General features: G+C 30.3%; 2 protein-coding genes across 2 annotated transcripts in view; one reads left to right on the forward strand and one right to left on the reverse strand.

The window, feature by feature from the left end:
* The window catches only part of LOC129963612 (uncharacterized), a 41,022-nt gene extending 40,224 nt beyond the window's left edge, over positions 1-798 (forward strand). The window contains exon 6 of the mRNA XM_056078085.1: positions 150-798. Coding sequence (XP_055934060.1) covers positions 150-251 — 102 coding nt within the window. The 3' untranslated portion in view covers positions 252-798. The remainder of the gene's footprint in view (positions 1-149) is intronic.
* Positions 799-9,433: 8,635 nt separating this feature from the next.
* The window catches only part of LOC129963391 (myosin-14-like), a 131,769-nt gene continuing 114,042 nt past the window's right edge, over positions 9,434-27,160 (reverse strand). Inside the window, exons 9-14 of the mRNA XM_056077731.1 lie at positions 22,429-25,953; positions 21,473-21,646; positions 16,836-17,035; positions 15,448-15,586; positions 12,021-12,546; positions 9,434-9,646 (exon numbers count right to left, since the gene is read on the reverse strand). Coding sequence (XP_055933706.1) covers positions 12,508-12,546; positions 15,448-15,586; positions 16,836-17,035; positions 21,473-21,646; positions 22,429-25,953 — 4,077 coding nt within the window. The 3' untranslated portion in view covers positions 9,434-9,646; positions 12,021-12,507. The remainder of the gene's footprint in view (positions 9,647-12,020; positions 12,547-15,447; positions 15,587-16,835; positions 17,036-21,472; positions 21,647-22,428; positions 25,954-27,160) is intronic.

Raw genomic sequence — 27,160 nt, forward strand, 5'->3', positions numbered from 1 at the left:
TTGTTGGCGCTATACAAAAAATACTTCTTTACATGTAATTTACTTATCCTTAAACCTGTGTATTCAGAAATACTCAGTATATATGATTTAATGTACTGATATCAAATTAAGAATTGTATCAGTTTTAATTAATTATTTTTATTTTACAGGAGTGTGTGAGCGTTTTAATACAAGAAGCGGAGCACTCAGTGCAAAGTGGAGAACCTTTTTTGCCAGAAAGTTCTGAGAATGCCAGTCTCTCGAAATCATAAGGTGCGTGAAAAATTTTGAACCGCAGTTGCATCTACTTAGAAAAATGCAGTAAACGCTTGCATCATTGTCATTCTGGATGCTTTCCGTGCAAGCTCTGTTTCTCAGATAACGGGAGAAAAAATAATTATTTGAGTGAAATATATGAGTTGAAAGATATCCACAGATTCTTGCCATCGGACTGATATTTGGGATTATTTGTGTTTTGTACGGCAAACGAAATTTTTATTGACACATTTAACGCTCAGATAATCAAAGAAGCACTACCTCGCTCTCAATGACCTGATAGACTCAAGTAGAAATTCTTTAAAAAGATAGATAGAGAGAGAGAGATACCTGAAAAAACAATAAAGATTTTATCTTTAATAATAACAATATTTATGAGTATATGTGTTTGGCATGTTACGGGACAAACAGTTAGACTTAGTGCTATTGAATTCGACATGGATAAATATCGAATTGTAGGAATGCTCACTTTGGTTTTTTTTTTTTTTTTGAAATTTTAAATAGAAGCTTAATTATCGAAAATATTAAGGTGCAAAATTGATTTTCGCCCCATTTAAAAAATTCAAAAATCGTTTTTTTTTCAATGATACCACTTTAAATGTAATACGTTTTTTTTACTTCTTTATTTAATTTTTAAGATGTTTTTGCGCATATTAAACAGTATATAACATCTGAGAATAATAAGAGACTTGATTCACAAATTAATATTTCATGGTTTATAGATAACAAATTCGCTGCATGAAATACAGTGAGTGACTAAATAAGAATTCTTGGAAGGGAAAAAAAAATTGGTTACCGGTAAGTCATTAAAGATAATATATTAGTAACGAAAGGTAAATCTCGCAGAAATATATACTTTACTTTCAATGCATGAATTGCTATAAAATTTTAAAAGATATATCGTTACAACCAGCATCCATTTCGGGAAACGGAATAGATCTGCCTGATATTTTAGGTTACCAATAATATGTTCATACGTCTTTCTTAGGAAAACAAACTAGTTCTAATAGCAAAGGAAAAAAAGTACTTTAAGCAAACGTTCAGCTACCCTTGGGGAAAAGGCTAATCGACAAATTACACCTTTTAAATCATGCCTTTACGTTGCAACTTTTACATATCTTAGACTTTTGACATCTTTATACTATAAAATACTACCATTTCTTTGTACTATAATACTACTTTGTGTAAAATACTACTTTGTACTATAAAATAATCTAGCTGAAATTCATTCTAGCACTATTTAAATAAATCTAAAATGAATAAATGCTATCAGAAAAATGTTTTTCCTAAGTAAAGACTCTTCAAAAATGAACAAATGATGCTAAACCGTTGTTTACTTCCCATGTCTAGGTAATTGACACTTCTTTTACTCTTTACTGCAACATTAATCCAACTAATAAGTACTACTGATAAAGATGAATATGTGCTCGTTGACCTTGTACAGACCTGACTGTTTAACCTAGAATTATTGGCATATTTATACTTTGCACCTGGGAGCTATTTTTTTATAAGCGCTTAATTAGAATTTTGAGTAATTAAAAATTAAACGTAATTCAGATATTTTCCCGCAATAACTTTCGAAAATATTGCACTAGAATAAGATTTCTGCAGCATCTTGAAATTCAGAAAGTTATCTTTTCAGTGATTCTAAGTTTTTTACCATATAATTTTAATTTATGTTTCAATTAATATTAATAAAATATTTAAAGCGTATTTTATAACAGAATATCTTTTTTGTTCAAGTGAAACTGAAATCGCTCGCATTATTATTTCTGATATGACGCCTTGGAATTTATTTTTCATTGTTGATGATCAAGATAGGAAGATTGATTTTGTTTATTTTTCCATGTTGAATAGGTAACATTGTGAGGCATATTTTGAATAAATATTTTGATATTTTATTGCACTTAAAGTTAAGATTTAAATTCAGAATAAAGCAATGGTGATATTTGTTTAAAGTATGCCTATTTTTATCCATTGTAAAGCTCAATGACCAGAATAGTGTGAGGAGTTAGAAATAGTTTGATTCATATGTCAATCAAAATTTCAAATTTAAAAATGTTTTGCTGCGGGAAACTATTGAAATTTTAGCAATAATTCATTCCAGAGAACCAACTGGTCTCCAAAGGCGGATAGCTATAAATATAAGAGATTGGAAAAAGATGGAATGTCAATAATTATTTTGTTTGCCTTACATACAATTTGTAAATATTTTATTTGTTATTCTTGTGTATGATTTGTAAAATACTGTATTAAATTATTATTTTTATTTAAAGGGAAATCGTTTCATTGTTTTTGGATTCATGAGAGAGTTTGCAAATGAAACTATTTTTTAACGTGAAACATTTTCCTATTTCTGAGAATCGTTTTTCAGAAACTTTCGATAAACTTATGATTTTACAGAACGCCTTCCAATTTCCTAAAATGGAGCATTTAATAAAAGATGTTTTTGGTGTTTCTTTTCAATACCAAATTACGTGACTGAAAGGCAAGTAAAACAAATTAAGAACATATATATTTATTCCTTTGGTAATAATAATTCTTTTTTAAAATTATTCATTGAATTTGGGATGTGATACCATATACATCTTCACTAAAATAATAATTTTTAATCAAATTTTTTTTAAATGCATTTATTATAAATTAAATGTATTTTTATTGTTCATACAATAAAGCGATTACCGAAGTCAAATGGCATCTAGCGCTTTTAAATAGTTGAATTTGAGGCTTGAAGTTTCCTCTTTTTTTCAATGGTAATAAATTGATTATATATCATCAGTGCCTTGATATGGTCATCAACAACTTATTAGTATCTGGAACTTATTAGTTTTAAATGACAAGTTTGACTAATTTGAATTTAACAATTTGTGTACTATTCTGTTATTTACAGCATTGTTGCGGCTTAAAAAAATTTATTTGGTAAAAAAAAAAAAAAATAAACACCTCGAATGTCGAGAATACGATTTTTCGTTTTCTTCATTTACTTTGACACTTAATAATCACAATTAAATCGATATTAATGATGTATGGATGAAACTATTAACAAAAGCATTACCTTTCAGACAAAATTTGATACTTAACAGTTGGAAACAGTAATACGGTATCCCTATGGTAATTAACGTAAGCTATAGGTAACTAATGGCAACTTTCCGAGCTATCCGATAATAAGAAGTCCTATTTAAGAACGACAATAAAATTAAGTCATTCGTAGTGACTGTTATAATTCCTCTTGGTCTAGCATATTCAATGAAGTTAAAGAATTTTTGACAGATGAAAAGAGAAGTATCTGATTCATTCTAGTGATCTTCCCTAGATGGCGTTTCCGATAAAAGTCTAATTTAATAGGAGTTGAGTGGTTTTACTGTAGATTTTCAATCGAACATGTCCTATATTTATATTTTGATTAGAGAAAAACCGTATTCCGTAATACGAGAAAAACCGTAACCGTAACCGTATTCATAATTCCAAATACAAAGAGTAATTTGCTGACAAACTCCACAACGCTCTGCCAGTTTTCAAATAAGGTCGGTAAGCAAAGTAAGCAATATAGTGGCAAAGTGGAAAGAGAATGAAAATTTCCCTTTTACCATTTCTTGTTCTCGTTCATTCTATGTTTTAACTCGTCAAACTTAGTAAATCATATTAACAACAACAAGTATTAATTATGAGTTCTGCTAATAGTAGCGAAAGACTGAATGAAAATGAAATCACAATATAAAATTTTAATTTTATCATGGCTAATTTAAAAAAAAACAGCAACAATTTATTACATTATTATTGGTCAAGAAGAAAAGTTGCTTATTTAAAAAAGTATTAAAGTTTAAGTTGCTTAAGTATAAAAAAATTACTTTGAAGATTACTATAATCGACCGATTTTAGTGGTGGTGATATCCCTTTATGACGATGGTTTCATTAAAGCGTTTCACTTGGATTGTTTAGCAACATTACTTTGCTATTTTGTTCTGTAAATATCTGTAAGTTTTGTTTCTATGTGTAAATAAAAAGATAGAGTCTACGGAGACTCCTTGGTATTCTTCCATAAGGAAGATAGTACAATGTATCATCATAAAACCAGATTAATTATTAATATTAGAATTGATAATTATTACAATAGTTTTAATTATAAACATAAGGAATTGCACTATGAATTATGATGATAAAAAGTGAAAATGTATGGATATTAATGAAATTTATGGTTATGAATTTACAATGAACCTCGACCTTCGAGACTAACTTGGTGACAATTTGGCTTCAAAAATGAAAGACTTAAACTATTCAAGAATTTTGGAACTGCTTTTATAAGGACTCAAGTTCCAATGTTTGTTTTAGATTATTTAATTCTCTGTCAGGAGGCTATAAAAAGCCGAGAGAAGAAATTAATAACCAGCAGATCAGTACAGAGAGAGAGAGAGAGAGAGAGTAGTAGTTGTTCTATTGAGTTAAGCGAGTAGTTGAGCGAAGTTTCTTACTGGAGTATTGATCAACAGCGAGTTATCTCTGAGGGCTTTGTGGTCTTGTGATTATTTTTGAATGTTTTGCTGCTTGTGTATTGCTATTTACTTCAAGTGATGTTCTTGTATAAGAGACTTCAACTGTGTTTTATTATTGCTCATTCGCGAAGTGTAAAACATATTTATGCGTCAACCACTAGACGTATTTTGGGGTTTTTCATTAACAATATTTATATATTTCATTAACAATTTAAGTTTATGATTATGAAGCTAAATTTAATTAGTATATATAAATGTATGATTATGAATGATGGCTGAATTCATACATGAATCTAAGACTATGAATAACGAATAAATTCATATGAAGTATATGACTGAAAATAGCGAATGAATTTATATATGAATTTAAGACTATGAATGATAAATGGATTATATATGGATCTGTGTCTATGAACGGTGAATAAATTTATATATGAAACCAAGATTATGAAAGGTTAATGAATTTTTGTAGGGAATCTATGATCATGAATGAATATGCAATGAATAATACTACAGTAAATCGTGTTAATTGCTAGCAAAAGTCAAATGACAACTGAAATATTTTAACAATTTTTTTATTTTCATATTTATTACACAGAATGATGTTGAACAAGTTTCTTTTGATTCATTGACAATGAATGATTTTCAACGGTGAAATTTGAATAAGAACTACAAAACATGATATGACGAAATAACAAGTCATTTGACATTCCTGGAAACACCAGAAAAAGACTACAACAGTCACGGCGAAATATTGAATTTGTTTTTCCCTAGAGTTCTCATGAAATAGTACATTTTCGCGCGTTCATCACTAGTTGCTAAAGTTTGAGAACTTGGCATGGTTGCATTTGTTACGCTATGGAAAAACTAAAAGATACTTTGAATAATCAACAAACATAAATGAATAAAACCAATAAAAATATCTTCAGTACTAAGGAAAAATAATTCCATACATGTTATTTTAACTCTAACGAAACTGATAATAGATCTAAACAAACTAGAGCTAAATAACGTTAACCTATTACTATTGATTTTTTTTAAAAATCAACCTATCTGTTCTAATTTTGAGACATTCAAAGCAAAGTTGGAAAATAAAATGATTTTCTAAATAATGATGATATCAATAAATCATAAAATTCATTGCCTTTGATGTCTTTTTATATTATATAAAAATGAAATATCTCAACTTTTCTCGAAAAAAATTTCATTACTTAATGCAGAAGAGTTGAAAGCTTTCAGCATTATATAGTATTTTGAGCAGTTAATCATTTTTTTTTTTTTCAAAATTCTGTTTTAATGTGTTTGAACATTATCACAACCATCTTTAATATAAGAGCTCACAGGTTAACTGAGCTATTAAGACGTTGCTTCAGTTGGCATATGTGAAAAACTCTTCCGACTTTTGAAAAAAAATAATAATGATAGATAAAAAAATGTTTGAAATAATATACAATAGATAAAAATGTCTAAAAATTATTTAGTAACGCAGGGGAATTCAAAATTCATCGTACAAATAGTTAAAGTTATAGCCCATGCAAAATCACATAGGAATGTATGATTGGAATCTATAGGATATATATGAAAGGAGAAATAACAAACCAATAACTGATGAAAATTCTCAATTTGGCGGTAATTTCCATTTAGTAGGTTTACAAGTATGTTCTATTAAATATCTCTTATTAACTCAAATTCTGCCACTGCAATGGTATAGTTATACATACAATCCGTTAGTATTCAATTTCCTATAGTTGTCATTTATTCTACATTCAAAGTGCATGTCGGCCATTTCATTACTCATAAGCTTTTGCATGGTCTCCTTTATGCACAAGAACTTTCGATGACTATACTAAAATTCATTTACAGAATCGGCAGATATCAACCTCTAGCTTAGTCAGTTTCCTATCATATTTTGATATGAGATGTTCTGTTAGATTTCTTTCCCTATTTCCCTTAACAGTTTGTGTGTTGAATTTTGAATCACCCTGTATATATTTCTGATTTAGATTCAGCATTATAATATTGTTAAATAGGCAGATGTGTAGGGTGTCAAAAACATTAAATGGACAGACATTTGCAAAAATTTCAAATGCATGTGTACATGTTTTATATTTAGGATAAATCAACATAAAAAAAGATGAGATAAAAGATGAGTTAAGATAAGATAAAAACCATATAACTCAAAACTATTAAGCTAAATACAGATTATATAAATGTTTAAATCATAAAATAAGATGAAAATAAATGATTAACATAAAGAAAATTTAAAATTATTTTTGTAAAGCTTTTGAATAAAAAATTTTTAGCAAATAAGGTAAAAAAAATATAGGAAAAAATATGAATAATAAATGAATTAGCAGTTTAAGAGCTTCTTCAATTATATATTTGGTCCGAAAACAGTGACACGTCGAAAAATTTTGTAGTCACAACTTTCATAATTATTGTTTTCTTTAGATTTTTTTCAAAATTTAAAGTAAGAGTCGTCTTTTAATCAGTCTTCTTTCGTACATATCAATAAGTATTTCTAATTAATCATTCCAAATTTAAAACTTCCATTCATCATTTATTAAAACTTCATTTCATTATTTGTTTTTCAATTTTGTGCCGTGATAAATCTTTCTGAATGATAATGAAATTATTCTTCAATCGAAATTGAAGAAGCTCTGAATCGCAGAATAACAAATTAAATGTCTTGGATATTTTTCATAATTAAAAAATTCCCCGACTACACAAATACATTGTTTTTGGCAACTTGCCAGACATAATAATCATATACTTGGACGATAATAGCTAGGATTCCTAAGCAAGTTTGTGGACAATCGTTGACTTCTTTGAATTATACGTAAAGCTATTTTAACATGGGAAAAAATTTTCGATTTTGAATATGTAAACATGCATTTAAAATTTTTATAAAACATTTGAGGCCATTCAGTGCACACACCTATAAAAATAAACAATATCATTTCTACAAACACAATAAGATAAGAAATGAAAGAACAAAATAATCAATTTTATAACATCTTTCATCATGTTTTTAAATTTTTTATTTATGTTTTATTAAGAATTATTCTCTACTAATAACCAGTACTGAAACAATACAATGCAATTTTGTCCATTACTTCTTAGTTTAATTATATTTATTTTTAATTAAATACACTTCTCACTCATGAGTTAGTTTTTTTAGTACAAAAATAATTTCCATGTGTACAGAAACGTATATAAGTGAGAATAAAGTAGCTTAAAGAATACAAATATAAAAAACATAGAAAATTACATCATGCTTAAAACCTATAAATTAATACACGAAGACTCATATCATTGAAAAAATACATTCAGTCAAGTTAAAGTTAGACATTTGATGTTCTCTTCGTATCGTTTGTTGTTGTTGTTGTAGAGGTATGAGTTAATTGAAGAATGAAACTGTACACACATTTCTAACTGCTTGACACACGGACAGGGAAAAGATTTGCATTCATGGAATGAAGTGAACAAATTAAAAAGGGAGTAAAGATGACTTTTGCTGCTGGTAGAGTTCTTGGAAAGATACTTCAAAGAAAAAAATGGCGAATGAGAATGTCAGATACATTTTTTTTAACCTACTCAAGTCACACCTCTTGTGATGAGTTGTAAGAATCACTTACTAACCATTTATGCGTGTTGTGCTCTACGCTGTTGTAATCAAACTCACTTTGTAAGCACTATTGCAAGTAAGATTTTGTGTTTAGCAAGGCTCAAAAATGCATTTCTAGAACACTTAACATCATAACATACATACTTCTACATAGTAAGGCAGACATCGAAAATTGGAATACCTGCGTTTTCCATTTTGTTCTATTTCTGAATAAGACAAGGTGGCAAATCTTGCTTTTAATCGGTAATATTCATACTGGACTTGTTTCTCCAAAAATTATTAAATAGAAGTTTTATGAAAGTATGTGGGGTTGGGGGGCAACATTCCAAAGATGTACTTTCAGATATTTTGGACAATTTTTTTTAATACAATACCATAGGTCCGCTTATTTCTAAGCGACCGTTTGCTAAGATGCTAAGAAATGATAAATTCCCAGAAAAAAATGATTCAATGAATAAATATTTTACAAGTTTCTCAAAATCTTCGACTGCTTGCTAAAATGTAGCACCAATTTGATGTAAACTTTCTCATTTAAATATTTATTTACTTAAGACACCTGATTTTTGGTTTAAGATTAGTTGATATCAGTTGGATAGCGTTCGGAAAGTGTTTCATTTGTAGTACAATAAATTATTTTCAATAAAGGAAAAAAGCAAGAATGTTTGCTATAAGCATTTATAATCCATTTAATATATTTTAAAGTAAAAAAAGAACATTGCGTTCGATCGAATATTGTTATAGATTTCAGTAATTCACATAGATAATATAAGATAAAATAATTATAATCTATTAAAAAATAAGATTTGCTATGGAAAAATTATACAAATTATAAGGAAACAAATATCACGACTCTCAGTACATTGAATCAATACTTTGTAAAAGGATATATCAAAGAGAAAAGCACCTTTTAGGTTTCGGTTTCATATACAATCAAAGAATAATTACATTTGAAAATAATAATAATAATTTACAAACAATGTTAATTTTTAAATTTTGATAATTTTAAATTCATATAAAATTAGAAAAAAAATACAAAAAATAATGTACTTTTAAATCGGCCTAGTTTTTTAAAAATAATTTTTAATTGATTTAATTATATAGAGACAATTTTAATAAGAATTTCGAATTCAAATACATGTTTATATGTAAAAAAATTAGACTTTTCCGACAGTTAAAGCATTTGACTTTGACCATCCATTCCCAAAATGCTTGCAATACTTCTCTAGAATTCAACAGTGCCCTGACGGCGTAAGACGTCTTCATTGATGAACTTCTATAAATAAAAAATGAAACAAAACAAAAAAAATTATAATCATATAAGGTTGAAACATATTAACCACCTTATATACATATCAAATTTTTTATAGACAAATAATGATTTCATAAAAATATCTGACGAAGAAAAAAAGGCATATTTTGTAATGAAATGTGCATATGAAAATACTATTTAAACATAGGTACTAAATGAAGTTATGAAAGGGAGATAACCCATAAAGGAGTTATCCCTGCCTTGCTTTGGCCCCCGGGGAAGATTAAATGACAATTGTTGTGATAACATGATGCCCATCGCGACAACAATGTGAGGTTAATGGCCATTACAGGTCATGATACAGCCCTTATGATAGGAGAATATATTCCATCCCTATAATGTAGGTAATTCAACCCTACAACATTTATGTATGTATCAAGGGAGATAGAACCAAGTGCCATACGAGAAGCTTCTCATAGCCATTTCTGAGGTATTTTCCAGAGCAACACAACAGTTACTTATGGAAGACATGGAAAATCAAAAGAAACAAAATATTTTAACGATTTTGTTTTCTTGGCATAGTATTTAAAAGTGCAGCAGTTCAAGATTAAAGGAGCGGTGCATGATTTGGTGTACACAAGTAAATACCTGAAGAATTTCGATTTGAAAATGAAAATGACAATTTGGTCACTACAATTTCGACGGATTCCACGAAAGTTTTTGTAAATCGTAATTTTAATATATTCCCAAGACGACGATGTATATTATACTCGTTGTATATAATATTATATTCAAATATAGCGATTGCTAAAGTCAAGAAACAAGCACAAAGCATCCGAATCAATAGGAGCAATTAGTACGACTGACGGTATTGCTGATTGTAAAATGAATGCTTTACTTCAGAAAGTTGGTGAAACATTAGATAAAAGATGTTTTGTAATAAAATTTAACTTCTGTTTCAAGCCTTTCTTTGTCTAGATAAAAAAATATAATCTTACTATGAAGCATGTAAGCTAAACAAATAATAGAGCAATATGTACTATCTCAGTGTGGTGAGAACTGTCGCTGTTATATGCATGCAAAAGTCTAACATATCAACATGCCATTGCGCGTAAACTTTCTTTTAAAAAGATGTATTAAAATGTTGCTCATCTCCGTCTGCCTTTATATTTTTGCCAGATATTTAGAATCAACTTATGTAGAAGATATGATCACAGGATTAAAGCTAGCGAAAAATTTCACTCTAACAATTTTCATATTTTACGTATAATATTTTAACAGCGTCATAGATATTTTAATTATTTTTGGCATACTTCTGCTTATTCATTTTTATGAGGTTGAATATACTAAATAAAATAAATTCAGACTTCAAAAATAGTAGAAATGTTTAAGTTTAGTTTAGTTATATTAACGTCCCGTTAGAAATGTTTAAAAACACACATATTGTTAAATTATTACACTAGCATGGATTTCAACTCGGCATAAAATTTTAGCACTTGAAAAAACGATGAAATTGCAAATTTTGCTTTAAAAACAAATACTGTAAAGAAATAGTTCAGTTTCTTATTTCAGTTAAATCATATTTAGTATTTAGCAATGCTAATGAAATGATGTTATGTGTTTTAAAGAATATAAACCTAGTATTTATTTATATAAAATGATAATTATTTATAAAAACAAATGAAAATATCTGCATAAACTGCATCGAAAGAGTAAATAATATAGCAAGTTAATGAACTGAAATGTTTATAATTTAGAACTAAAACTTAAAAAAAAAATATTTAAAAATATAAAGTTTTGCTTCAGAAAGTTAAAAATGTGTGTAAAAATATACATTTTTTATGAATGCAAGATTTTTTTTTATAAAATAAGTTTAACCATGTTAAATATGAAACGAATTAATGACCACAACAGTTTTCCAGACATTGGATCATTTCTGGAATTTTATCTGAATACAATAAATTTTATCGAATGATTGCACGCTTGTGAACACAGCGATTTCAAGAACGAAAATAAAATTCATTCATTATTTTATATTTCATTAAGCACTTGGAATAGAAATATATTGTTGAAAAAAGAAAGAAAGTTGAGAGAATGAAGGTCGTTTCGTTTAGAAAATAATACTTTTTTGACCTGCAAGGTAATGTGATAGATTTATTGACTAATAGATTATTTTGACTATGATGTGTGAGATCTGGTCATACTTCGGCACTAAAAGATTATAAATTTAAAAGTTTCTAGTAAGAGAATTCAAATTTTAAACCTGAAATCTAGAAACCAAATACTTACATTAAAAATCATGATGCCTGTAGTTATTTTGTCTGCTTGTAAATTATATAATTAAAGTTTTCAAACAAGTGAGATATTTACATAAAACAAAACGAAACACTTCACTTACCTAAAAAGGCGATGTATTCTTCAAAGTGGCAACAGACGATTTCACAGATTTTTTTTTCTCTAGACAAACGTTAGGAACGGCAGCTGGTTTATTTTTTCAGAAGGGCGCAGCTGGGAGAGAAAAATTGGCACACATTTAAGGGATGGTCCGGAAGTGCAGGCGACCACCTGACACAGAAACACTCAATAAAACAGGAGCTAAAGTCATACTAGAAGGGCTGACTGTGCCTTTCCCCTTAATCGCCAGGACAGACAGAGACTATTTTAATGTAGAAGGCACCGATGATTTCACAACCAACATGCGGCTTTCTTTTTTTTGTTTATTTGCTGTGATATATATATTTATAGTATAACAAAGAAGTAAAAACATAGAACAGGGGCGTAGAGTGATATCCGCTACTGTTCACATGGCAGTATCGTAGGTAATGAAAAATAATGTCCGCTGGAACTAAGTATGGTCCATTGTGCAAAGAGTAACTCAAGACACATCAGAAGAAGCTTGAGAAGAAACTGGCCGGCCCGGCACCCTGCAAAAAAGATCGAGGATCTAAATACGCATAATGTTAAAGAACATGTATGTTATCATCAAATAGGGTTTATACAAAAACCGACCTTTTGAAAAAACCGGTTTTTGAATCCAATATTTCCAAAAAACCGATTTTAGCCGGTTTTCGAATTTTTGTTAAAATAATAGAATAAGGAAAAATATTTTATTTTATTTATATAAAATAACAAATAGCGAAATTAATATCAAAGTGTGAATATATAAAAAAAAATTAAGGATTACATATACATATTACTTACACAAAATTACGAAAACTCAAACAAAAATTTCAAATAATATTAATATTATTTTCACTAATTTTGATTTCTCCTAAGAAAATAGGATTTAATCTCCTAAGAAAATAGGATAGCCACCGTTCAGTAAATATTTTAAAAACCTAAAATATTTACTGAACGGTGGCTAATTCTTGTTTCATTTTGGACACAATACTGCCTGAAATTAAAAATACTCGTTCACTAGTTATTGAGCTTGATTTTATAGTTTTTATGTCTTCAAATAACAAATCTAAGATTTTTATTCTTTTATTCGTTACCTCAAATAATGAAAATTCAGCTTACAGTGTCTTTGGATTTGTATGTTTTTCTTCAGGGTCTTCAAGAAACTTATGAATTGATTTTTCCACAGTTTCTGTCAAAAAAGCATTACTCTTATGAGTAGTTTCTTCGATCCGCTCTTCATTAGAATTGGTTTCCACATAAGAATTTGGAAATATTCTAGACAATAGCTTTCCAGATAACTTAATAATTTCGGTTTTTGAAGCTAAAGAAAATACACTAGATTTCTTCGCTGAAATAGAAATGTTTTGTGGATTTTGTAAATACAGCAAAAGAATTTCTAATTCCATTTGTCTTCTTTCTTGAATTAGTTCTTCTAAAGCATAAAATAATTTCAAACTTATTTCAGTATTTAAATTTTTTCAGTTCATTTAACAGAAATTCAAATATACCTTCACTTGTTAATAAACTTACATCTCGTCGTCTTAAGCCTAGACGAATCGATCCCAACAGATAAAATTCAATTTTTTTGAAGAAGAAGAGGAAGGAAAATCGGTTTTCTTAATTTAAAAACCGGTTTACAAATGTGACAAATTTGCTTTAAAAAACTGTTTTTTTTAAACCGGGTTTGAAAAACCGTCAAACCCTACCATCAAAGATGGAGATTAGAGAATGTCTGTAACCTCTACTTCCATACATACCAAATAAAGTAATAGAAAACGCTAGGAATGATCCTAATGGGTTTAATTATCAAATAAAAGACTGAAAGACCAAGTATTTGGTTGCATTCCTATTCGTTTGAATTAACGATGGTGTATAAAGGTAAGAACAGATATGTTTTGGCGAGAAGTAAAGCAAGAAGCCAAGAAGACGCAATCATAGAGACGAATATAGAAGTCTAACATAGATAAGACTGTACAGCATTAATCCCATAGATTTAGAGCAAGCTTAATTTTAGAATATTTTTTTCTTTTCTCATTTAGAATGTACGTTTCGGCTTCAACTAAGTTTATATACATACCATAGTATGTTTTAACAATAAAGTTTAATTCTAAAAGTTACAATTTTTTTTAAATTTAAAAAACATTTTTATTCACCATTTATCATCAGTGCCTGCTGATGGGGATGTTTGCCAGTGTAAGTGAGAAAGAATGATAATATTTCGACACACGCCAAAAGAATGAGAATATCGCCAATTACCAGACATCGGCTTTTCACAATCAAGAGATAAATTAATTTTAAAGTGACAAATTAGTCAAATTTTCATTCTCTATCTTTTCATAAAACCCCTTTTCTTAAATTTATCCTGTTTTCTTACCATAAATGTAATATAATTTTTTTTTTTTTGAAAACTCGAAATTCTATCATGCGCATTATTTTCATATGTGTTTAAATTAATTCAAGATGTATCTTCACATTTTGCGTATTAATCGGTAGAAACAATAGCTTGTAATAATGATCGTAAGATGTTAAATTATAGTAAATTTTAACACGGAATTTTACAAGGCTTTCTTCAATTCTTATTTTGCGTATATATATATTCAAGATAATTTTCTCAGAATGAATCTTCAAATAAATGTTTCGTTTTAAAAGGTTTCAACTCTTATAGAAATAGCTAAAGCGTCTAACTAATAAAATAAAATTATTTGGTCTTTTTCACATCATAAATAATTTAAAATTTATAGAATTTTAAGCCTAATTTTCTTAATATAAAGTAGAATGCCAAATTATTAAAATTTTTATCACTAGAGGAATTTATTTAGCACATAAAAAATCATTACAATTGGAGTCATCTTTGACATTCAAGTGAGTGCTAAACATAGAAAGTGGATAAATGAAATATTTTTAATAGCATGATACATAAATTGATTTGCTTGAAGGATCTAAGTACATTCAAGCAATCATACAACATTTTGTTGAATTTATAAAGATTTCGGAGACAGCATATATTTATTCGATGCATAAGCACTCGTTACAGAAGAAGCCTTGACATTAGAGAAATTTCTATATATATAATAATTTAAGAATCAAATGTTTTGAAAGCAAGCACAGCATGCTTTATAGCAATCCAAATCTCTAAAATATTTAGTAATTTCTGAAATTAAGTTACATGAATTGTCTCTTTCAGTTCCACATGTTTCTGCATTTACTTTTTAAAAACATTAAAACAAATTATCAAATAATTTCTGATGTTAAATTAAGTGAAATTTAATTTAACTTATTATATAGCCTAACTTATTATATAGTCTAAAATAATTGGAATATTGAAATAATGTATTCTAGAGTTACTTGAAACTTTAAAATATATTCTACGCTGAAGTAATTGCAAATACGTATATCTTCTGAAGTTATAAAGGAGCTATCCTTACTGGAGTTTGCTTTGACGCATCTTTGGAATCCGGTTCCGATCTGCGAATGGGCATTGGCAATGTTTGAGAACCGCCACCAGCGCCGCCCTGCTGGCCTCTGCGGAACTGGTTTAGTTGATTCTCCTTCTCCTTCAAAGATCTGCAAGAAAACATTTTAAATATGATCATTAACGCTACAACAGCATTCTAAGTTCGAGAAATTTTATTAATAAAAGATAGTATCTATATTGTATGTAAAAGGCTCCCAACTTATGAGTCACTGAAAGGCCTCTTCATATTTATTATAAATGTCTCACTACGAAAACTGAAGACGAAAAACCAATGGATCAAAAATTCTATTGAAGGAGATTACATATAAAAATTGAAAATATCCTCAAATGAAGACCACATGTTGATTGAAATATCATGGGACCAGACTGCAAAAACGTTTTTTAAAACAAAATCATTGGTCCCTTTTCAGATTATTAATAGCGCTATGATGTCATAGGAATATTTACCATTAGATAGATTCATATACATAATAAAGAACAACAATATAATTAAGATAACATGGATTTAATATCTGACAAGTTAAGGGAATTTTGAGCATTTAAATATATCTAAACTCGATTAACTGAATTTGACTCGATTGACTACTGATTTTACTGAAATTAAACATAACTAATATCCTCGGTGAATTGGCTAGTCGCTAAAAGCGACTAATTTATAGAAAAATGAATAAAAATATTTAAATAATGTAAAGTAAAAGGAATTTCACTCAGACTTTTAAGTAAACTGAATAAAACACATCATACAAAAAATACCAGGTAGGAGGGGGAAGGGTAAGAAAAATATTGAAGGATTGTCAATTAGTGTATTTCTTTACTATTATATTGTAATCATTTGGCAATGTAGATTCCAGATTTATAAGTTAATGCAGAAATCTGGAATCTGATATTACTATATTACTAATCTGATATTTTATTTTTATAATTTTCTTTATTTATCTGAATTGCAGGTCTCTTTTTACAGATAACTGCTATTATTGGTTTGCTATAGCTCTTTTTGGCGATGTATTACATAAAGCTAAGAATTATAAATTGGAATCTGAATTGTACGTTGCCTTATTTTTAATTAATTGCTTCAAGTATCTAACCGACAAAAACAACAATCAAAAATATAAAATGTTTCCTGTTTTTAATTACTTTAATAGCAGGCTAACTATATTGATGTGAGATATCTGAACTCAATATAATTAAAATTTGTCACAATAGATATAGTTATAGTATATTTATCACAATAGTTATTATTATAGTTATAGAATAAATGTAGCACAATTCATATGACAATAATTAAAACCTGACAAATGCATTTTAAATGTTCAAAATAATTCAGTTGAAGCAACTCACTGTTGTAAGTTGCTGATCTGTTGGTTCAAGGCAAATTTTTCCTCTTCCGAGGTGGACATGATTTGGAGGAGTCTGGCCACTTCGCTCTGGGACCGATTCGATTCCTCCTTTAGAGTGGCCAACTCCTTCTGCATTTCTGCGTTCTTCCGCTGCAGTTCGGCCAGTTGACCAGATGGAGCCTGCCCGCGCATCGACTCCGCCTGTAAAATGGAAAAAAAAAATATTTTCACACTGAAAAAAGCCTTATTGGTAATCAATACTGTTAAATTAGGAAAAATGATACTTAAAAAATTTATTATAGATACATTCATTTGAGGATATTGATAGCTAATTGACTCCGAATATAGATTTCTACAGATTAGATTACCGTTTATAATTTATTAACTGACATGGATAGTATATCATCACAAGTTAGTTCAGTAAATGATTAGATTTCTATTGATTATTAGACAAATTTCTAATTGACTAGTTTACTATTGTCTGAATGATAAAGTACCTGTAAACTGCTTTAATTTATAAATCACTAACGGAATACAGGCTACTATTAGATGGAATTATAAGGCGCAGCTGTGATCTTGCGCTCCTTCGGAAAAGTTTGGCGAAAAAAATTAGTCGCCAAACAGGGAAGAAGGGGGACATTAGAGCGTCTCGAGACTCAGAAAAAAAGATTATCTGATATTTCTTATGCGTTTATACATGGTATTGTGATGTTTCTCATTAGCTAAATATGAAAATAAATATTATTTGGACAAAAGTCATTCACAGTTCACACATTTGAAAAAATATTTTAAGCAAAAGAACTCTCATTACAAGAAGATCGCTCATTGAAATGATCATTAATGCATGGATTAGACTCCAATTAAAGGCTTCTACTATATCGTAAAGCTATATTAAGTACAAATGCTACATTCACTCCAAATATCTAATATATCGTAACTATAGTTCGCCAATGCCATGCAAAGCATCCACGGCCTTATGCACCCCCCACAATTTTTTGAGAGGAAAGAGGGAATGAAATTTTTATTGTAGAGTTCACTCTTACTGATTTCAAACAAAATTCTTTTCTTTTTATAGACCCTTGAAAGGATAACTCATAATTGTGAATGAGAATCTCCTGGCAAGGTTGTTGGCTCTCTCCACCCCTGTGGGTACACGAAAAAGTGGGGGTTTAAGGTGTACGTACACACTTGAAGATTTTTTTTAAAATTTTAACTTTAAAAGTTCAGTTTTTTTATAGTAGGTCATTAATATATGTTTAAACTCATTTCAGTGAGAAAAAGCCATATTATACTAATTATTAATTAATTAAATAATATTTAATGAGTTAATTAGCCTATTTTTTGAAACATGATATCTTAAATTCTAATTTGCACAGACACATAATTCTAGTTGGAAATGATGCCTAATATTAGTCTTCATGTTGTCTGCCTCAATCAAGTTATATAAATTTATAGTTTTTTTTAAACAATTTTTTCATCAACAATGAATAGAAAAAGCGAGATTTTTTCTGTAATTTTAACATTTAAATAGCTATAAAAAATTTATTTCTATAAATATAACTTTGATTGAGGCACAAAACATCCGCTATTCCATACAGATTATTTTGATATATAAATAACTGTATTTGGTTCATTTCTTGTTCAGTTATGATTGTTTGAATGAAGCAACATAGTGGGAAAATACCATTCTTCATAAAATCAGTTTTAAAAACACCGTAACTAGAGTTTTTAATGAAAGCTCCTCAAGAAAAATAATTATAACTCGAGAAATATTGCGAATATGGACAACATCTTGGTATCGTTTGAAAGCTAAAGGATGAGACAACATTATTAAGCAATAAAAAAAAATTCGATATTTTGAACAATTTTCCAAGTTTCAAGTGTGTACGTACACCTTAATTTCTCCCATCGATGACGAGATGTACTTTCTTCGAGAAGGGTTGTACCGTGGCCGGTGATGGCCCTTAGGACTTAACCAAAGTTTCCGTGGTTAAGTTGCTGTTGAGGTGGTCCGGTCATTCAAGTTTTTCCGAGTACCTTCCGGTGGGTCGGAGTAGTCAGTTTGTGATGATTTTCTTTTTATAGATTTTTTTTAAAAAAGAGTCTTTTGTTCTGTAGAGCGTTAAAATAATTTAATAAACTTAAAAATAAATTTGATTTAAGGAATTTATTTTTAAAAAAACTTTCATTACAACTAAATTTAAACTTTTCAAAAAAAAAAAACACCAAGAAACGAACTCCAGTGAACTAAAAATAAATCCACGATGACATTAAACTTTGAACAGGAAAATTAAGCATCCATTTAATTTTCTTTTAACTGTAGCTCTGCAAATATTAAAAAACAAAAAAAAAAAAAAAAAAAAAACTGACAACTATTTGAATTAACGGTCAGAAACCCCAAGCGGAATTAGGATGAAAAATGTAATCTATTTTAGCTATCATTTCTTTATAAGTTTTTATTCCCTTTTGCAACTATAATTAATATAACGGATGGGAATTCAAAAAACGATCCGTTTTTCACGCCATTTGCATAGTCAGTCATTAAAACATCGTTTCCCATGCAAATGATTCATAGCTTTAGCTTTTAGCAGATGAGTATTCGCAGAATCCATAACTGTTTTATTGCTTAAATGCCCTTCCCAAGTGTGGCTAAACAAGCAATATTATTATCACGTGCTCTTACATAACTGCCGAGTTGCCTACGTTTAAATACACTTCTTGATGAGAAAAGTAAATTTTAGCTAACAGGATGTTGAAATATTTGCATTAAGATGCTGATGCGAAACGTGAAATGCGTAGTTGTAAACACGTGATTACTAAATGAATATTTACGATTCTATGCACTTTCATCATTTTATAGGACATGTAAATATATTTTTTTCTCCGAATTTCAACGGATAATTTAATAATATAATGGGTGGTCTATTAATGAAGATTTTGGACAACGCAGAAAGTGGAAAATCATAACATTCGCAAAATGTTGTAGATATAGCGTAAAAACATTCAGACTAAACTCAATTTTCCCTTTCTCTTGAATAAGGCCAATTTTGGATTAACTAAAATTTCCTTTTTTTATTCGTAATTTTTAATTGCATATTGATGATACCTGCACTGTCTGTCTATGAATTGGAGATACGATAAAAGCTGGACGAATGAAATGTAGCTTATGGTCTTTGCAAAAAACTGTACTTTGCATCTTATTTTGGGAGAAATCCATCAAAAGATCCTGTTTATATGCTGAACACAAAAATGCGATACACCAATTGACTTTATTGCTGGTACATTACTCTACATTTGGTACATCTGTATCAAAATTCGGGTCAAATCACTCAAAGAGAGGACTGTCTAACTGTCCGCCTGTATATGAGCACGATATTCAAAAAATATTACGATATATTTAAGTGAAAATTTATCTGCCATCTTAACTTTCAAATTGTCAGTGTGTGTCAAATTTCGGATATGTGTCAGACATTGAAAATGTATATTAGAGCATCTTAAATACAGGATGAAGCAAGCTAAAATGTATTATATTATGTAAATATATCAGAAGTAGAAGAAAGAATGCTCTTATTGATTACGAGATAGTTTATCGTATAGACTATTTCAGATGCAAATAACATGATTTTGCATTTTAACAATGTTAATTTTTAGTAAAAATTTCGACTATTCTTTAAGATGTTTTGATACTGGGATTCAACTGGAAGAAGATAACCCCATTTCTTTGTTCATACGCTATGAGTGTGTTACTGGAGAATAACAAAAAAAAAAAAAAAAAAAAAAAAAAAATGTTCAATTTTCTTAATCTTATATTCTAATCTTACAATTAGGAATATTGTTTTCAAAGTACCCTTTTAAAGATTATAATGAAATTTGATTCATTATATTCTATAGGTCAATGAATTTTAGTAGAATTGAATTAATAAAGCCACCCAAAACTTGGAAATAAAACAAAGCTGGGCCAAAATGAAATATAAAATATAATATAACGTAAAAAGTTGGAGTTGTGCAAGTAGGCATTTTCAAGAAGTAGGCAATCGTAAAAATGAATAAAAGTTGAAATTAATGATTTGCGTACTTCATAAATTAAGAAAGAACCATTAAAAACTAAGCAGCGTGAGAAAAATCACTCATATCTTTAGAGAATTTTCCTAAGGTAAGAGTGTTTTATAATAAATTGCAAGGGACAAAAGCCTTTTAATAGTTTCTAGCATTAATACTAAAGTATTTATTGAAATTTCCAATTGTTCACAATAAAAAATAATCATATTTTTCAATGATATGCTTAATGAATGCTTTACAGTAGAAGATCGCCCTTTTTCGCAACAAAAATGAATGTATTTACATCTAAGCTTCACACTCTATAGCTTAGAACCATCCCACTTTCTTTCGGGGGGGGGCGGTAAAATTATCCAAATGAAGAAGTGTCATAAATACTAAATGTACTACATTTAGTATTTATTTAAATGGATTTAAAAAGGACCCCATATATCTCAAATAGCTTAGAGTTTCATAATGTACAAACTCAATGTTGCCGAAAATCGAAAGATTCTTCTAAAGAAACAGTATTATTTTTTTTACAAAAATCGAGAAGAACGGCCGCGAAGACGATGAAAAGAAACTTCCTTGAAGCTCCCTTACCCGTTTGAGCTCTTGTTCCATCTGATCCAGTCGTTCCTTCCTCTTCTTGAGTTTCTTTTCCGTTTCGTCGAGGTTCTTCTGTTTCTCATCCAGTTGTCTTCGGAGGGTTTGTAGCTCCGCGTCTTGTTGAGCCTCCATTTTTCCTTTTTGTCCTTGAAGTGAGCGGATTTCGCCCTGCCGTAAAAGAAGAGAATAGTGCTTAAGGTTTCATGGCTCAAGAGATAAATTTAGCCAAACAAATAGAATTAAAATGTCAAAAATTAAATACAAAGAATAGTATAAAATTATATATAAAGAAGGCGAAAATTAAAAAAAGAAAGAGGAAATAAGTAACAAAGTTAATCAATGCACACTTGTATAAAAAATAATACTTGAAACATTAAAAAATAAAATTTTATATAATTAGCACTAATAATTTCTAGAACGTGCTTTTTAAACAATGATGACAGTATTACTTTCTCAGTTTTATTTCTTTATGCTGATTTTTTTAGTAGAACGATGATATTTATTATTGAATCAAATAAATTTTTATTGAATAAAGCACTAATATATTCCATAAATCATGAAATCTGTTTTGCAGTATATTCAAAATTTCAAGTTGAATGACTGAATTTGATAAATACAATTAAATTCATTGAATGTTTCTTCACTACTATTTTGTCAAATAAAATAAAGTCTTAACCTTTCAAAGGAGACAACTGCTTTTTTAAAAGAAGATAGGGCAATTCCTTCACATTTTTTTCCCACCATTGCTTAAATTATTTAAATAGCACAAGATAAAAAGGGTTCCCTTCCCCACTGTTTTCGGAAAAATTCCACTTTAAAAGGAATTAATTAAAATTGAATTAATTTATAAATTAATAATTGAATTAAATTTATTTAAATGAATTAATTATAAATTATTAAACATATTTCTTTTTGTACTAAAAAAAATGAAGAAACAAGTTATGTATTACCTCTCTTTTCTCCAATTCTTGCACGAGCATTTCCAGTTGAGCTTGAAATCTTTCACGCTCGACACCAAATCCTTTCACTTCCTCTTGTGCTTTCTCTAACTGCTTTTTAAGTTGTTGATTTTCTTGTTGCAACCTTTGAGTTTCGGATTTCTGCCTTTCAAGGTCATTCCTAAGGGACTCGATTTCTCTCTCGTTCGCTGTCGCCTTTCCGGAAAGCTTCTGAGACTTCAACTGTTCGGCTTTCAATTGTTTGTTTTGTTCTCGAGCTTTGGCCAAATCAGCATTGGTGTCTTCTAATTGCTTATGAATGGTAGCCAAAGCATCCAGAGATCGCTCCAACTCTGTTCGTAGGTCTTGGTTTTCATTCACCGTCTCTTGGAGCTGCCCTTCGATTCGCTGCAACTCATTCTGAAGTTTAGAAATTTCTTTTCTATATTTGTCAATTTCTGATTTCGATGCTTCTTGTATTTCGGCTGATTGCTGTCCGACGGATGTTTTTGTGCGTTCCAATTCGGCCTCGTATTCCTTGAGTTGTTTCTGCAAAGATTCTTTCTCATCGGACAATTTTCGAAGCTCTTTCTGTGCCAGTTCCAGTTTGTCTTGCATTTTTTTGACATCCTGTTTCTGTAATGTATCCTTCTCATCAGATATCTTTCGCAATTCTTTTTGAGATAATTCCAATTTGTCTTGCATTTTCTTTACTTCTGATCTCATTCTGTCGTATTCCGCCTGTTGCTTTTCTAGACTGTCTTTCATCTTTGTGGCGTAGCTTTCTGAATCTTCCATGTCCTGCTTTAAGCGCTCGATTTCCATCTGCAAGCGGCTGTTTTCGGACAATGTTCGTTGCACTTCGGCTTCCGATTTGCTCAACAGCTGCTTCAGACGAGCTGCTTCATTCTGGTGGAATTCTATTTCCTTCTGAGTAAACGTGTGAGTGTCTAATTTGGATCTAAATTCTTCTAATGACATAGTCAATGTTTGTACTTCTTTTAGGAGAGCATCTCTTTCATCCTTCGTTTTCAACAATTCTACTTGCACCCTCTCTAATCTATCTCTCATTCTTTCTACTTCTTTGGCTTCTCTTTCTATCTCCTGCTTGGTTCTTTCCTCGGTAACAGCAATCTTTTCAACTCTCGCCTGAGCAGCTTCAGCTTCCTTACGTAATGTTTCTGGATCGGCTTTCTTTGCTTTGAGATCTTGAAGTTTTTTCAGCTCATTCATTGCTTGCTCGTACTTGTCTTTTGCTTTCTCTACTTCTATATGCAACCGTTCTATTTCTTGGTTGTGTTTTTCTCTTTCAGTTAGAGTGACTCCTTTCTCCAAACGAATCCTCTCTATTTCTGACTGCAGTTTTTGTATTTCAGCACTAAATAAATCTTTTTGCTGGCCATTTCTTTCGGCTTCTAAAATTGCTTTTTCATATTTATCTTTGTACTTTTCCAAATCAATACGCAGTCTCTCGAATTCAGCTTGGGATTTTTCTTGGGTATTATGATATTTGGACATCTGTGACTGATAGCGTTCCAATTCAGCCTGGACACTTTCTTTTTCAGACTGCAATCTATCTTTCTCGGTTTGAGCTCGCCTAAGTTCTGACTGAGATTTGTCAAGTTTTTCATATACTTTTTCAACTTCAACTTGTAGTCTAGCAAGTTCCTCTTGAGATTTTTCATGGCTTGTTTGCGATTTCCCAACTTGACTTTGAATTCTTTCTAATTCAATGCTCATATGATCTAAATCAGCTTGAAGTTTATCTCGTTCCGATTGTAATCGTCGCAGCTCTATTTGGCCTTTCTCATGCCTATCTCTCATGACCTCTAATTCCATCTGACATCTATCAAGTTCTACTCTCATCTTCTCTTCTGACTCCTTTGTTTTGGTTAATTGTGAGTAATTTCTGGCGTACATTTCTTTTAAGGTATCGAACTCTTCTAAGGATTTACGTGCATCTTCTTTGGTTTTGTTGGCAATGATGTGAGATTTCTCTATTTCTAGCGTTACTCTATCCAATTCTGCCTGTGCCTGCTCATACTTAGATTGCATTTTGTACAATTCGCTTTGAGAACGCTCTAATTTTTCTACAAGTTTTTCATATTCTGCTCTAGAGAGTTCTCGATCCTCTGCTGCTTTCTGTAGTTGTAATTGCATCTTTTCTTGTTTCTCTCTCAATACATGAAGTTCTGCCTGAGATGTGTCATAATCGATGTGGTATTTCTCCAACTGATTCTGGGTCTTCTCCAGTCTCTCCCTGATAACCTCGAATTCTGCTTGAGAGTTTTCTTTTTCTTTCTGTGCTTTGTTCAGTTGCGTCTGCAGCACATCGATTTTTTCCTGCAGTTTCTCCATCTCGGATTGGAAGACTTCTTTTTCTTTTTGAAGGCGTTGCAACTGACTCTGGGCACGGTCATATTTTTCTCGAGATTTTTCCATCTCGATGTGTGACGTTTCTTTGTCTTTTTGAATTCGTTGGTACTGAATCTGAACTTGGCTCAGCTGCATTTGGAGACCCTCGATCTCGCATTGGGCGCGCTCTCTCTCTGACTGTAATCGTCGGACTTCGGCGTTGGATTTGTCCAACTTTTCTTGAATGCGATCGGCATCCAGTTGCGCCTTATCCAAGAGAGCTTGTGTCTTCTCATGCTGCAGTTGAGCTTTGCTCAGGTTAGTTTGGACTCGTTCGAGTTCAGTCCTCAGCTTTTCTGCTTCTGTCATTGCAGCATCTCTCTCGGTATGGCAACGTGAAACTGCTGCTTGGACCCGATCGTATTCCTCCTGCAGGCTCTCCTTTTCTACTTGAGCGTTTTCCAATTTGGCTTTTAACCTGTAAATTTCTCCCTGAGATCTCTCCAGTTTTTCTTGGATTGCTTCCATCTCTCCCCTGGATCTTTCTTGCTCTGCTTGGTTCATCCTTAATTCGGCTTGGGCTCTTCTCAAATCTGATTGGCATTTCTCTAACCGTTCTTGGAGTCGTATCACTTCTTCCGATTGATAAAGATGACTTTTACCAATCGTGCTCTGAGATTTTTCCAACTCCATCTTCATTCTTTCCAGCTGTTCTCTGAGTCTTTCATTTTCAATGCTGTGCCAAGATGTTTCGCTGCGTTGGCGGTCCCATTCGCTTTGATACTTGTTCTGATCACTCTGGATCTTTTCCAACTCCGCCCTTGCTTGGCCCAGCTCTGATTGGGAGTTTTCGAGCTTGGCTTCCACTCTGTCTTTTTCAGCAGCCACTTTTTCTAGACGAACCTGCAATTTTTCCATCTCGCTTTCCATGCTGTGCATCTTCATTTTGAATTCCGCGATTTCACGTTCGTGCAACTCGCGTTCCTCGTTGCGTTCCTGTTCTGCCCGGTCTCTTTGCTCCCTCAGCTGCTGAATTTGCTTGTCTTTATCGGTTATTGCTTCTTCGAGACTTGAAAGAGCACCCTCTGAAGACGAATGGTGTGCCTGCATTGCTGTCAATCGAGCGCGAGCCATGTCTACCTGGTTGTCTTTTTCTTTGAGTAAATCTTCCAAGTTTTCAATCTAAAAGAAACATTATTATTTGAATGTTAGTTATTATTATACTTAAATTTCACATTACATTACTTTTAATATAGCATTCTTTCTTCGCACAAGAATAAGTTAAGCGTATGATAATGATTCTGACATCTTTCTATGTTATATTAATTTTCTATGTTCATTAAATTTTTATAAGCATAAGTAAGGGGACCGCCTAAGCCAGTATTAAAATTATGAACGTATGAATAAGTAATGATTATTACTCAACTTTATTGATAGAACAAAAGTCATTTAACATTATCGCTGAGAGTTAGCAAAAATATCATTAAAAGCTGTCGAAATAGTGGCATGTCTCCATATGCTGCCTTTTTTTAAAAAAATAGTTGCGATATTTGAGATTATGATTAAAGCTGAAAATGGTGATCTTCATGAGTCTTTCTTAAAAATATATTTATTTGTAAAAATCAAATGGAGAAAACAAAAGAAAGATATGTGAATAAATCCTTTTGTTTACTTAGCTGTAAAATTTTATTTGATGCTACTTCTTTGTATTAGATAAACGCAATGTGAAATTTTATGCAAAACTAACTGAATGAAAAAACACGTAAGAGAAATTATTATAAAAGAAATGAGTCGAGTATGGAAAAAGGTATTACAGCTGACCAAAAACAACGAGCTTTTCTGCTTGTTTGGATAATGAATGCAGTTCTATTCATATATATACAAATGAATTGTTTGAAATACAATCATTTTTGTCTTGGAATAATACAATAATATACATAATACAATCAATTTTGATATGGAAATTGAAATTGATATAAAAGGATATTATTATCCTGTTTTTATATATCCCAACATTATTATACCATCATTATTTTTTTTATCCCATTATTAAAATATTAAGTTATCACTGTTTATATTAACATCATTATATTAAGTCATCACTGTTTTTAAAAAAGTGCGAGGGTTATTTCGGGACGGACCTTGTAGTTTTGAACTTTTATCAGATTATAAGAAAAACATTTATGCTGGCATTCCATGCTGTAATAAATATTCGCCACTTCAGCGAAGGAGAAAGATTCTTATGCAACGGATCATTGGTAGAGTCGATTTTTGAATTTGGAACTTATCGATACCGAAGTTTAAATATTTTCAGACTATTTTAGATCTATGATTAATTGATAAATGTATAATGTATGTTAATGAAAAGCTAAACGATCCAACTATAGCT

This window comes from Argiope bruennichi, chromosome 3 (assembly GCF_947563725.1).
Source record: "Argiope bruennichi chromosome 3, qqArgBrue1.1, whole genome shotgun sequence".
Taxonomy (NCBI): Eukaryota; Metazoa; Arthropoda; class Arachnida; order Araneae; family Araneidae; genus Argiope; species Argiope bruennichi.